This window comes from Rattus norvegicus, chromosome 3, assembly GCF_021556685.1.
Source record: "Rattus norvegicus strain SHRSP/BbbUtx chromosome 3, alternate assembly SHRSP_T2T, whole genome shotgun sequence".
Taxonomy (NCBI): domain Eukaryota; kingdom Metazoa; phylum Chordata; class Mammalia; order Rodentia; family Muridae; genus Rattus; species Rattus norvegicus.
In genome coordinates, this window is record NC_141536.1 from 75,883,247 (window position 1) to 75,897,740 (window position 14,494).

The following is a 14,494-nucleotide window of genomic DNA, read 5'->3' on the forward strand; positions in this document are numbered from 1 at the left end:
GACTGTAAGACCAACCAAGTGACTGCCGGTTGGTTTTGTTTTGTTTCTATCCTCCTTGTCATTGTCATCATCATCATCGTCACCATCATTATATATTTTAATGCACACTGCAGTCAAGCTGATTAAGGAACCTACCAGGACTGGATGTCTCAAGAGAGGAACGAGAGATCACTTTGCCACACTGCCTAATACACACATAAGGCAAAACTAGTGTGTAAAATTGCACCCAGAAATGGATCAGTTAAGATAGCACACCCATGAAAGTCCTTGCACTAGGGTCATCTCTGACTGCCCTTCCTATCTTGGAAAAAGGGAGTGAGATGGCAGTTTCAAAAATGGCTTTCCTGGTCCTGATGCTAAGTACTGATGTTTCCGGCATTTCAGTTTCCAGCTTCCACACCCTGTACTCATCGTGTCCAAACAGAGCTGGGCCTCTTCTGTGACCATTTTTTCCCCTTTCTTTTCTTCTCCTCCCCATTACTGTTGATTGTACTATAATAAATAAGAAATCCTCATCTAAAAAGAAAAATCAATTATTAGGGAAGCGATCAAATACATCCCCTCTTATTTTCACACAAACTTCAAGAGTATCTCAAATCTGATTGGCTTTGAGAGGATTTGTTATTTTTATTTTATTGATGCGTATGTGTGTCTAGCTATGTGACTGTCTGCCACATTTGTATGGGTGCCTGTGGGGATCAAAAGAGAAGGTCAGAGCCCCTGGAGCTGGAGAAAACTGTAAGCCTGCTCTAATTGACTTTTAAACTCAATTTGTAAGCAGTTTGGGGCATTCAGTAACACAGCCCTATACCAGTAGAGAAAACACAGCCAAAAAGGCTAAGCACAGACTGGTAACCTGGGTTCCACTCTTGGCTTTTTTCTAATCCTATTTTGCCAAGTAACCTCAGCCCTTCTTCTCTCAAGTCAGGCGTCCTCATCTAAGAGGTCTGAAGGGTTGGAGCTGTCTGCAAAAACTGGAGCTATCACCAAGCACGCTGGTGCTCAAATTCAATTCCCAAACTTGAGAGGCAGAGGCAGGCAGATCTCTGTGAGTTCAAGGACAACCTGGTTTATATAATGAGTTCTATCAGCCAGGGCTAGTAATGTAAGAAAACCCTGCCCCCCAAAAAGGTGGGAGGAGGAGCTTATCTTTAAAAGGGGGAAGTTAAGGATAAGAGTATATGTGTTCTCAGTATAATATGTACATGCGTGTGGATGTACACATGGGCACACTGTACACATGTACTCATGTCTCACACTGGGCAGAGGACACAGAGTCTTACTCCTTTCAGAGAGGGTCTCTTCCTGACTCAAGAGATAGGCTGGCAGACAACAAGTCCCAGTGATCCTCGTCTCCATGCCCCAGAGTATGACCGTTCAGGGCACCCATGACCATGCTCCCCATTTTACATTGGCCCTAGGAATTTGAACTCAAGTCCTCATGCCTGTGCAGCAAACACTCTTACTCAATGAGCCATCCTGCCAGCCCCTGAAACTATCTCTGAGTCAATTCAAAAGCGCAGTGCTTTTTTGGGACTGAGAATATAACTCAGCGGTAGAACATATCCCCCACCCTGGGTTCCATGCCCAGCGCCGCACAAGAGAGAGAGAGGGGGGGGGGGCGCCAATTCCCTGTAATAGTCCATATCAAAACGAAACTGCTGAATATGAGTTTTGGAGGTATTTCTTCACAAAACCTTTTACATTTCCTATTTTGTAATAAACACAAAAAGAAGAATATGAAGACAGTACTCTTGAGTTTCTACAGAACAAACTAGAGGAAGGAAATTAGAGCACATACAAGGCAAGAGTCGAGTAGCAATGTGCTAAAGAAACACAAGGAAGGGTTGGGCAAGAAATAAATTTACCCAAGATACTTTTTGCTGATTCAAAGCACAGCTTGCAACGTCTATAGTTGAAACAAAAGTAGGTAATATATATATATATATCAAATTAAACTAAAGAGAAATGTAGCTCAAATGTTTCTATAATACAAACTTTAGTTAAAGAGAGTTCCAAGACAAGGCCATCCCTGAACATGGAAAACGAAGGCAAACAGATCTCAATGAGCTTGAGGCCACCCTTGTCTACATAGTGAATTCTTAGGGGAAAGGGAGAGCTCAAATATGAAGCAGTCCTTTTTCTTTATCATCAAAGACTGTTGTGAAGACAGCCCATCCACACTGTTCCTTAATGTTAATCCCATCTGGAAAGGCATATTATGAAAAGTGATTTTTTTCTGATACAAAATTCTTTCACACACGTCCAATGGAAGCCCTACAAGCAATTCTACTATGAAATGATGTGACCCCCCCCCACCTCACCCCCATTCTGCAGATGCTTTCTGCTAGAGGTGGAAGTGGGGAAAGGGGGCAAATTCAACTCTGATGCTTCTTCAAACTTAGCCCACAGCCTACTCCAGTAAATAACTATTTGCTGGGGACAACACCACATTCCAGGCCTCCTTGAGTCCTGTGCAAATCCTGCTCTAGAAACTGAGTGACCCTTGCTGACAATGAGGTCAGGCTCCAGACTCAGGCTCCCTTCTTCTGCTTGCCTGCTCCGCTGCCCAGTGCCTATGTTTCTTCTAGGACGAGTGTGTGTGTGTGTGTGTGTGTGTGTGTGTGTGTGTGTGTGTGTGTGTGTGTGTGTGTACACATGTGTGTACGAGTGCGCATGCATGAGAATTTTTCCCTTGAAAAATTCCATCCCCAGCCTCTGCTTCATTTGTGTCTCACTGTCTGCTTGGAGCTGGTATCTATGAAGAAAGTGAGACTTTCTTTCATTAGCAAAAACTAAGACAAGAGCATCCATCCCCCAGGCCACTTTCTGCAGCCTGCAGGGTTCAAGACCACAGCCAGTTCCCAGAAGGCTGTGAGGCAGAACTCGCTTGCTCAGCTCCCGCAACACCAGCTGGGTGATTCCACTCTTTCACTTCTCTCCCTCAGTTCCCTATCTGCGAAATGGGAATGTCCCCAGGCTGCCTTGCATCACACCTCCTGCCACGAAATACCACAGAGAGAAAAGATCCAAAATTCGAGTCCCACCATTATTGAACAAAAGTGAAGCAAGAAAAAAAAAAAAAAAGGTCTGGAGGGGAGGGGGTTAGCTAGCGCCCACAAAGCACCAATACACACCCAGAAAAGCCAGCACCATCTCAGGAGCGATGATGAGAACAGGGCCAGCAGCCTCAAGGGACCCTTTGAGCGGCCACCTTGGCAAGACTGGGAACTTTCCCCACAAACAGCACCCTCCATTCTGAGGTCCGGCGCTTCGCCCACCGCCCGACTGCCCAACGCCAGGGCCTGTCCCCAAGCACTCGGCGACCGCCACTGCCCTTCCGCCCAAGCTCTCCGGGCCCCTCCAGGCCAGGTCGTAGGTCGGCCTTGGCTCAGCCAGGCAGGCCCTGCTCCCCATCCACAGCCCTCCGCAAACACGCCCCCTCCGGCCGCTTCGGGCGCGCGAGCAGGGCCCGCGCTGGCCAGACCTGACCAGCTCCGGGAAAGGCCGGGCCAACGCCGCCTGCAGCCCATGCAAGAGCTTCCATGGAAGAGTCAACGGACACGGCGGGGAACACCCTAGGGACCCCGGAATCTCGCCCTTCCCATGGCACCCGGTAGTCAGGGAAGGGGCTTGGTGGCGGGAGCGGGAGGCTGGCCAAGATCCCTGCCAGCCCCCTCCAGGAGGAAGGCTCTCAAGACCACGATCTCTTAGACCCTCGCCGGGTATTCCTGGAGCGGGTGACACTCGGGCAGGTGCAGGCGATGCCAATTCGGCCCGCGTCCTCCCACCACACGCCCAGGCCCACTCGAAGGCTTACCTGGCCCTGGCGTAGCAACAGCAGCAGCGGCAGCAGCGCCCAGCGGAGCCCGGGCGAGCGCGGGGGTGTCCGCGTCTCCCGCGCCGCGGGCTTCATGCCCTGCGCGCCCTGGAACGTGCCCGGGACGCGCCCCGCCGTGTGCCCGAAGCCGGGCGCCCTGGTCTCCGCCTCCAGCCGACGCCTCCGCCTCCTTCTCCGCCAGCCGGTCCGCCTAGTCCCCGCTCCGCCCGCCCCGGGCTTCCCCGGGGACATGGCAGCGGCGGCGGCGGCGGCCACACGGCGGAGCCTAGCGCTCCTAACGCGGAGCGGCCGCGGCCCTAGACACGCAGGGGCTTCGCGGGGCGGAGCAAGCGGCGCCCACCCCCCGCGCGTGGCGTCCAGCTCCGGGCTCCCGCGGCCCCGGCTGCTCCCTCTGCCTCCTCCGCGCGTCATGCGGCTCCGGCTGCAGGGAGCCGCGCGGAGCGCTCGGCCCCCTCTCCTCCCCTCCCCCTCTGAATATTCATCGCTTCCTCCCGCTCGGGCGGGCCGGCCGCTGCCGTGCTCCGCGGCCCCTCGCCGCCCTCTCGCCGCGGCCCCCGCCCCCAGCGAGCTGGCGGCGGGCGGGGAGTGGGCGGTGGCGAGCCCGGTGCACGCTCTGGCGTCTCCCCTCCCGCGGCCAGAGGAAGCGCCCCCTCCCTGCCCTCCTAGCCCTCCCACATTCCTGGGACTCGGGACCCGGGACGCTGCTCCACTGTTCCAGAGCTACGAGCTAGTATAGATGGATCAGTAGGGACTCTTCAGCCTGGGACTCCCTCCCTGGCTCCGGCTTGAGGCTACCTCTTGCCCAGGTCACTGCCTTGCTTGCTTCTAGACCGTACTCCGGTGAAGCCTGGCCTGTGGGTGGGCTTTGGGGGAGGGAGCGGGTGAACCCCCGAAACTATGGGAAGCACACCATGTATTCTGTTCTCTCCCCAGACGCTGGGCCAGGAAGTCAGAGAGCCGGCACAGAAGCTGGTCTAGTGATTAGAGCCCCAGCTGTGGCATATGGCAAGCCCAGCTGTGCTATATACTAACTGTGTGATCCTGGTTGTGTGACTTGGAGAGAGATGCTTCGCCTCTCTGGACCACCCTTTGCTCTTGTGTAACGGGAAGATACTACTGATACCTGTCTACCGAGACTTGCCTGGAGATTAGAGATCAGGATAAAGTCCCAAAGAGGGTGGGACACAGAGTGAGCCCATCTGGCAGCTGTCATCACAAGTCCTGATCTGAAAGGAGTTGCAGATTACCACGAATATTGCTACTGTGCTCAGGCTCACAAGAGGAAACCAAAGAGCTCTATCGACTGCACCAAGAAGTAATGAGAGACAGTACCAAACCAAGGCAAGCTAGGGAGGGCAAGATAGGGAGGGCTCCGACCAGGGGAAGAGGTGTCACCTGAGCTGGGCTTTGAAGTGTGGTTGGGTTTCACCGGGCAGAGAGAGGGAAGCAGTGTGGTAGGAAGTGGGAGCAACTTGGCAAAAAAAAAAAACAGAAGGCAGATTCTTCAACCTTGACCTTCTGAGAAACAGGAATAGGAAGCTGAGCATTCTGTTTGGGAAGACTTGCGTAGCCAAGATAGTGAAATGAGTCTAGACCACTAGGTGTCCAACCTGCCTCCAGGCGTCCCTTGGATCTCAGAGTCCCAGCTTACACAGAGACAGGAGTAAAGGAGAAAATAGTCACCACTGTCCTTTTGTATTTTGCATTTGATTAAAAACTTGCTGATTATCACAGCCCACGAGGAATTCTGTTCCTCCCTGTCTCACCCTTCTTGAAGCAGAAACGAATGTCTTTTAAAAGCACTGACACCACCCAGGCACACAGCTTTAGTCACAGCATTCAGGAGACAGAAGCAGGTGGATCTAAATTCAAGTCCAGCCTGGTCTACATAGTGATTTCCAGGACAACTCTCAACATAATAAAGAGACTCCATCTCAAAACAAAAGCACCTGGTCCATGGTGCCCAGAGGGAAGGAATTATAATGCTACTAGGTCTGTATCTGTCCCTGACACTCACAGACCCTATACACCCATCCCAGTTGCCACAGATTCATATCTGCCAACAGATGCATGCACTTGGATTTCCTCCTGGGTAAAATGTATGCCTCCATTTAAGACGTAGTGACTTCTTAAGAACTAACAGCCTCTTCAGAGAAGGGGTTAATGTGTGCATAGTATGAGAAATGAACCTGAACAGTGCTAGTTGAAAAGTCCTTGCGGGCAGGACCTCATCTCTTCTGTCTACTCTGTGGCATCTTGTTCAGCACTCCGTCCACAGTAGGAGCTGGAACTCTTAGCAAAATGTGTGGTTACCTGATGGGAACATGGATTCTTTGCAAAGACAGACTAGGAAAGAGTCATTCCCTAGGCAAGGGGACTTCACATGGCTGGTCTCTTACGCAGTTAGAATGTGCCAGCTTGTGTGTGTAGTATACTTGCCTTTGGCGAAGCGTAGCTGCCAATGCTTAACTCTGTTTAACCATAGTTTTGAATTTGTGGGGTTGTTTTGTTTTGTAGAAAGGACTCATGTAGCCCAGGCTGACCTATAACTCCATATATACCTGAAGAATGACCTCAAACTTCTGATCCTCCTCTTGTAACTTTGAGTGCTAGGATTATAGACATGCATCACCGCACCCTGCTTACGTGGTGCTGTGGATTGAGCCCACCACTTCATGCATGCTAAGCAAGCACCCGACCATCTGAGCTACATCCCCTCTGTCTACTTGTTTGCTGTCCTCACAGAGTCCAAGTAAGCTGCTCAAAGACAGGGCCTGCATCTGGTTCATCATTGCATTCACAGCAAATAGCATTCATTCCATTTATACTTAATTAAGTGCAAGCCTTTGAATAGCAAGATAAAGCACTAATTATATACATATACAACACACATACACTCACACGCAAACACACACACACACTTTCATACCATATTCTGTTTGCAAAACAGCTTTTCAGAAATAAATCTGCAAAGTTCAATATGCATTTGCCTTGAGAATATACAGTATAATGAATGATATTTGACCTTTTTCCTATCACTTCCCCTTCACATAAAGGCTAAGTTTTATTAAATATAGAAGCAGGCACATAAAAATACAAAAACAAGAAGGGTACATTCCCAAGTCGCCTGGTAGAAAATACTGGGCAGATTGGGATTGGGGGGCAACTGGGTCTTTCTTTAAAACTCCCTCTAAAGGGTGATGCTGGACTCCATATTTTAAACCAGCTCTTTAAGCACTCCTTGCTATCAACCATACTTACAAAATTCTGTTAAGTTACCTGTATCGTGTCTCTAATAATAATTGTATATAAAGAGATACATGGATGGATAATAGATAAGTAGTTGATAGAGAATCAGTTATTTATGCAAGGTCACGCAGCTGTGTATGATAAAACCAGGAACTGAAACCATTTCTCTCTTGGCACTCTGCCATAATACCTCAGCTCTTGATGTTTGTGGATAAAAGGTGACGTCAAGTGCTCTTGTGTGCTGTCTGTAACTGTTGCTTTTATTATTACATTCTTAAGCCTGTTTCCCACCAATTTCAGAAAGTTAAGAGACGGAATTTGTGACTTCCACTTCAACACACACACACACACACACACACACACACACACACACAAGAACCTAGAAGAGGAAGACAGGTCCTTAATGGCATCCTACATCCCAGCAGGAGGCAGGCTTGCTGGGCACCAGCCTCAAACCAGGTCACCAGCCCCACAGGGAGTCCTTTCAGCCTGGCAACCCTCTGTGTACTTTAAAAGCCACCATGAGCAAACCATTCTCCAAGGTCCTCCTAAGCGGAATGGAATGTTTCTTGAGAGTCTGATTAGCTAATGCTGCAGGCATGGCTGCCCTGAGACCTTCCTGCCTCGATAACTTGAATGGAATCAGAATTGAAAGGAAGACTTTCAGAAAAATCTTTATTAAAAAGGAGAAGAAGAAGAAGTAGCACTTTATCTTCATAATGGTAACAGGATGTTTCCTGTGGACTAATAACTGGGCTCTGCTTAGAATGCCATGTTTGTCCGTCAGACCTTAATTCTCCCTCAGTGAAGCCTGAATCACCTGCCCCACACTCACAGCCTGGGAGTGCCTTGCTTGGTGACCTTTTCTGTTTCTTACTTCAAGCACTTGCATCGTTAAGTATTTTCCTAATTCTTTATTCCTCTCCACCCCTCTGTGTGTGTGTGTGTGTGTGTGTGTGTGTGTGTGTGTGTGTGTTATAGAAAGCAATGCTTTACTTCCAAACAGACAGTTGTGTGTAACACATTTTTCAGTGTAGTCAACTGGGAATGTAGGAGAGACAGCTGTTGCCTTCAAGGGTCCCCAGCATTCTGTGACATGATAAACCCACTTGCTTCTGTGCCCCCAGCCCTCCTCCAAAGCTAGAAGAACCAATCTTCATACCCTGGCAAGACAGACCCAAGATTCATGGTCTTAGAATACCTAGAAAGAGGAAGTAACAAGGAAACTCAAAGCCTAAAAGACAAGAGCTTTTGTCCAAGGCTTGTGTGGTGGCTTGAGTAAGAATAGCCCCCTGGGCTCATAGAGTTGAACACTCTGTCACCAGGAAGTAGCACTATTTGAAAAGTCACTCTCGGGGCTGGGGATTTAGCTCAGTGGTAGAGCGCTTACCTAGGAAGCGCAAGGCCCTGGGTTCGGTCCCCAGCTCCGGAAAAAAAAAAAAAAAAAAAAAAAAAAAAGAAAAGTCACTCTCTTTTTCTTCCTGCTGCCTTGGGATGTATGTAGAACTCTAAGGTACCATGTCTGCCTATGCCCTGCCATGAAGATAATGGACTAAACCTCTGAAACCATAAGCCAGCCCCAATAAAATGCCTCTCTTTATATGAGCTGCTATGGTCATGGTGTCTCTTCACAGAAGTAGAACCTGACAAAGGCAGCCCCAGAACAACTGCACAATGTCCAGGAGTGGAAGCAGGGGACAGAATACAGAGGAGCCTACTGCAGGAATAGCCCCTCAAACAAAGGAAGATTAAAAAACTAGAAAAGGTGAGTGGGCTTAGGCTCAGGGGTCTCGGACTCCCCTCTTTTCCAAATTGAAAATAAAACCTAATCACATTGTGCTAAGTGTATAAACTACCTAGGTTTCTGAAGTCAGTATCAGAAATAATCAGCAACACTACCCAAAGACTATACATGGACTGACCCTGGACTCTGTCCCCATAGGTAGCAATGAATAGCCTAGTAAGAGCACCAGTGGAAGGGGAAGCTCTTGGTCCTGCCAAGACTGAACCCCCACTGAACGGGATTGTTGGGGGAGGGCGGTAATGGGGGGAGGATGGGGACGGGAACACCCATAGAGAAGGGGAGGGGAGGGGCTAGGGGGATGTTGGCCCGGAAACCGGGAAAGGGAATAATAATCGAAATGTAAATAAGAAATACTCAAGTTAATAAAGAAACAAAAAAGTGGGGGGGAAAAAAGAAATAATCAGCAATAATTGCTGATAGAGAAGAAAGTACCCTATAATCTAAATAATGATAGATAGATATGATAGATAGATAGATAGATAAATAGATAGATCGAACATAGATATATATATGTACATATAATATAACTTAATTATATGTATAATTATACAATTAGGCAGATAGACAGACAGATGCATGGGCTTTGCCTTTAGGAACCAAGTGTAGTAGGTACATATGTGGATTGTTGCAAATAGAGTCAGCTACTTACTTCAAATACTGCCATGTCTTAGCTGTGTGATTCTGAACAAGTTCAAGTCCCATAGGTTCTCTATGCTCCGATATCCTTATCTATCATCAGTGAGGATGCTGATATTGATAATCTATGTCTCTCAGAGTTTTGCATTAAAATAGCTAAAGCGCTTGTAATGTTAACTGGAATAAAGTAAGTGCTACGGACATGTTTGCAATCATTAACATCTCTTTTTAGAAGATCTGGAGCAGATAGTATGATAAAAAGAACGTCTTTCGGATGATCAAAATGTGAATGCTTCACTCCTTCTTTAAAAGGGGAACAAGAGGGGCTGGGGATTTAGCTCAGTGGTAGAGCGCTTGCCTAGGAAGCGCAAGGCCCTGGGTTCGGTCCCCAGCTCCGAAAAAAAGAACCAAAAAAAAAAAAAAAAAAAGGGGGGGAACAAGAATACCCTTGGCAGGGAAGAGAGAGGCAAAGATTAAAACAGACACAGAAGGAACACCCATTCAGAGCCTGCCCCACATGTGGCCCATACATATACAGCCATCCAGTTAGACAAGATGGATGAAGCAAAGAAGTGCAGGCCGACAGGAGCCGGATGTAGATCGCTCCTGAGAGACACAACCAGAATACAGCAAATACAGAGGCGAATGCCAGCAGCAAACCACTGAACTGAGAATAGGACCCCCGTTGAAGGAATCAGAGAAAGAACTGGAAGAGCTGAAGGGGCTCGAGACTCCATATGAACAACAATGCCAAGCAACCAGAGCTTCCAGGGACTAAGCCACTACCTAAAGACTATACATGGACTGACCCTGGACTCTGACCTCATAGGTAGCAATGAATAGCCTAGTAAGAGCACCAGTGGAAGGGGAAGCCCTGGGTCCTGCTAAGACTGAACCCCCAGTGAACTAGATTGTTGGGGAGAGGGCGACAATGGGGGGAGGATGGGGAGGGGAACACCCATAGGAAGGGGAGGGGGATGTCTGCCCGGAAACCGGGAAAGGGAATAACACTCGAAATGTATATAAGAAATACTCAAGTTAATAATAATTAAAAAAAAAAAAAGAACGTCTTTTAGACCAGATGGACCAATTCAAATCCTATACATTGGCCACAGGTAGCTCACACCTGAAATCCCAGCATTCAGGAGGTAAAGACAGGTGGATCTCTGGGAATTCTAAGCCAGCCATGTCTACAAAGTGAGTTCCAAGCCAGCCAAAGGTGACACAGTGAGAGCCTGTTAGGGAGGGGTGTGTGAATTGGTCAGGATAGACTAAGTTCTGCTGGTGCCACTGCAATCTCCCAAAGCTTAAGACTCAGTACATGCTCACCTCGGGTTAGCTGAGAGTCCAACTTCATGTTATCCTCCCTCAGCTCAGGTCCCCTCTGCTGGGGCAGACAGTATCTAGAATATTGTCAATTGCTCCATAAAGGGGCAGAGAGGTTTAGAAAGCCTTATGTTTTGGCTTTCATATGCCCTTCAAAGGCTAAAGGATGGCACACCAACCTGTGTTGTCCTTAAGAGATGGTTGAGCCTTTAAAAGACGGAGCCAATGGATGTAAGTAAGGCCACTGGGACATGCCATCAAAGGAGACACTGAGGGGGCTGGGGATTTAGCTCAGTAGCCCTGGGTTCGGTCCCCAGCTCCGAAAAAAAGAAAAGAAAAAAAAGAGAGAGACACTGAGATTTTTGATGTCGTGAGATGAACAACTTTCTTTCACCCTGGGCCTAGGTCATGTCGCATGGTCCCACCACAAGCCCAAAGCAAGATGGCCAAGTGACCATAGACTGGAGCCTCTGAAACGGGAAGCCAAAGATGTGCCTGTCCTCCTGATTGTCTCAGGTATTTGTCATGACCTCAGAGAACAGACTAACAAGCACACTAACTAAACTCAGACAAACCGAGCCAGCAGTGGAGTGCTGCGTCCTGGAAGTGCTGTCTACTTCACTCACAAGAACCAGGGCTTGGAGATCGGGCCTTTCCTGCTCAGAGAGCAGAGGCAGAGTTATCCTGAGAACAGAAACAACCTCTAAAATCTGCCTGCCAAAAGTATGGGCTCCTGACCTGGACAGTCCCTGACCTTTTATCAAAGTTCTTTTCCCTGCCTTTAGATAACATGCCCATTTTTGTACACTCACCTCAACAACTATGAGCTCTTGGAACAGGGTTCAGAAATCTGCACTGAGCAGCACACAGACGAGAAATGCAGTTACGTTCCCTCGCTCATATTCTGAGGAATAGTTACTCTTATTTTTTCTTTCCTCTGGCGGTTTTAGGAGTTAAGTGTGTGGTCATTTGTTTTGTTTGTTTTGTTTTGTATCTCAGGCTGACCTAAAACTCACTGTGTAAACTAGATTGGCCTCAAACTCATGTTAATCCTCTTGTTACTGCCTCTTAAGGGCTGGCATTACAAGTAAGAGCTACGTGTCCAGTGTGAAATTTTTATGTTTATGTGTATATGGATGTACTTACATGTGCACATGCCTATGCAGACAAAAAGACAGTCTCAGGTGTCATTCCCTCTAAGGAGCCATCTATCTGGATTTTTGAGACAGACGCTCTTAGTAGCCTGGAGCTCACCAAGTAAGCTAAGCTGGCCAGTAAACCTGTTTGTCTCTACCTTCTATTTGGATTACAAATGTGTGCCACCATAACATACTTTTTTCATGGGTGCAGAGGACCAAATTGGAATCCTCACACATAGTGAGCATTTACTGACGAGCTATTCCCACACCCCTATTTTTTTTTTGTTTGTAGGGTTGGGTTTTTCACATTTCTTCATCTATTCTATGTGTATGCGGGGAGTAGGGGTACCCATGGCACAGGACATGCATAGAGGTCAGAAGACAACTTATGGGACAGTTCTATCTACCATGTAAGTCCCTAGGACCATCATGCCAGCCTTCATCCTCTGAACCTTCTTACTGGCCCCTTCTTTTGCTTTTTTGAGGTGAGTTCTCATGTAGTCCAGACTAATCTTAAGCTCTGTAGCTAAGGATGACTTTGAACTGTTGATTCTCCTCCCTTGCTTCCTGGCACTGGGTGTACAGTTGTACACTCCCTTGCCAGGCTTAAGTAAAAATGGTTTTGGAAGGCTTATACCTCTTCGACTACAAAGAACACCGTAGTGAGTGTTCATCTGCCTGCATGAAACTGGAATCCGAGATAGCGAAAAGGCAGCAGTTGTATACCAGCTCTGATTCTCCTGATCTCAGCTACTCCTTGCCCCCAAACCTATACTCAAAGGTGCCATCATGATCCCCATTCCATGGCTGAGACACCAAAGAAGTCTAAGGGACTCACTCAAATACACACAGGAGGCACACGTAGCTCTGCTTGCAGCCACAGCTTGTATTTGCTACGTGATCCACCTCTGGCAACAGACATGCCTAGCCTACAGAAGTCCCTCAATGGAATCCCTTCCCCACCTCAAGCAGTCTTGTCCATGCCCCTTTAACTTTCAACTTCCTGCCAAGGACAGCATGGACATCACTGAATCCCTTAAATGCAAGTAGTAAATTAGTGACTTCGAGACATACAGATAAAGTCTTCATCTCTCTCTCTCTTCTTATTCATGTGGTTATTTTTCCATTGTTGACAGTTCCATCAGGAGGTGGGGTGTTTTTAGTTGTTTGTTGTTGTGTTTTGGTTTTTGTCTTCCTCTTTCCTGAGGCTTGCATCTATGTATCTGCTAAAAGCTGCTGCTGCTCTCTGCATTTAGCACATTGAGCTGTGGGGAACTATATAATGCAATTCATGACAAAAAAAAAAATCAGAAGCTATGCAATTCAACCTGCTCACAGTAAAGATAAAGAGACTGACAGCGAAGTGAAGTGATTTGCAAATGATAACACAAATGTTCTGGAAATCAGCAGTGCTTCTATAGTAACCCCCCATCCAGCTGTCTCTCCTCTGTGTAACTAGTAAGAAAATGAGCTCTCCCTTGCTCTAGCCTCCACCATGGTCAACTGATCCCCATGCATTTCTGGGATGTAAGAAACCCCGGTAGGCTTGAGTTAGCCAAATGTTGTAGGCTGCAGTCATCAAAGGCATGCAGATCATGGAGCATCTCAAGCCCCTGGGACTTGGAAAAGCAAGATGGGCTGGGCTGGATGGGGCTGATTCTGGGACTGTTTCTACCTTGGTCATGGTCCTCAACAGAGAAATATATCAGAGAGAAGCCTGCAGAGCAGCTGTGATCTGTACAGACAAGACTACACAAAAGTTGGCTTCAAGGCCCTTTCTGATAAAGCCCAATGTGCCTTCCTCCCTTCCCCGCTGGTGCAGTGACTGGCATCCACACTGAAGTACCATAGAGCTAAACATGATAGAGCAATGAAGGATTCTGCCTGAGTCTTTCCCATGGCCTAGTATTTGACATCCAGGAGGATCCCTGGCTCCTGCTTCCTGACTTTTTGGCGCCAACTAGAAGCACACAAACAGGTGTGTTTTCTGCATACCTGAGCCACACAAAGCTATGAGCCACCCAACCCCAGTTGTTTTGTTTTGGAACAGGGTCTTGTGTAGTCCATACAGTCCTCTAACTCAGTGTACAGCCCAAGCTGACCTTCTTGCCTGATGTCGATATATATCATATACATGCCTTTCTATACAATTTTTAAGGTCTATGAAGTTGTTAGAGACTGGAAAGGAGACTCACCATGTAAAGCACTTGCCATGCAAGTCTGAAGCCTTGAGTGTGGATCCTCAGAACCCATCTAGATAACAGGAAGGTGTAGGGGCCCACCTGAAATCCCAGTGCTCAGGGGGTAGAGACGAGGGGTCCACAAAGAAAGCCATCTAGCTAAAGTATCCAAAACAGTGAACTCTGGGTTCCATGAGACATGCTGCCTTAATGTATATGGTAGAGAACCATCAAGACACCCTACAACAACCTCAGGCCTGCACACATGTGCACCTACACACATGTGCACATGTATATATACATGCACACATACCAGACA

The 14,494-nt window shown here is 47.8% G+C and overlaps 1 protein-coding gene and 1 long non-coding RNA gene across 9 annotated transcripts in view; one reads left to right on the plus strand and one right to left on the minus strand.

The window, feature by feature from the left end:
* The window catches only part of Ptprj (protein tyrosine phosphatase, receptor type, J), a 155,935-nt gene extending 151,675 nt beyond the window's left edge, over window positions 1-4,260 (minus strand). For 5 of the 8 annotated variants that reach the window (NM_001399120.1, XM_087651177.1, XM_087651176.1 and 2 more), the window contains 1 exon segment: window positions 3,821-4,260. In NM_001399120.1, coding sequence (NP_001386049.1) covers window positions 3,821-3,916 — 96 coding nt within the window. In that variant the 5' untranslated portion in view covers window positions 3,917-4,260. 8 annotated transcript variants of the gene reach the window in all.
* Window positions 4,251-5,574, plus strand: LOC134486405 (uncharacterized). Its single transcript, XR_015683648.1, has 2 exons — window positions 4,251-4,647; window positions 4,775-5,574. It is a non-coding gene; the product is annotated as an uncharacterized LOC134486405 (long non-coding RNA).
* The last annotated feature ends 8,920 nt before the right edge of the window (window positions 5,575-14,494 follow it).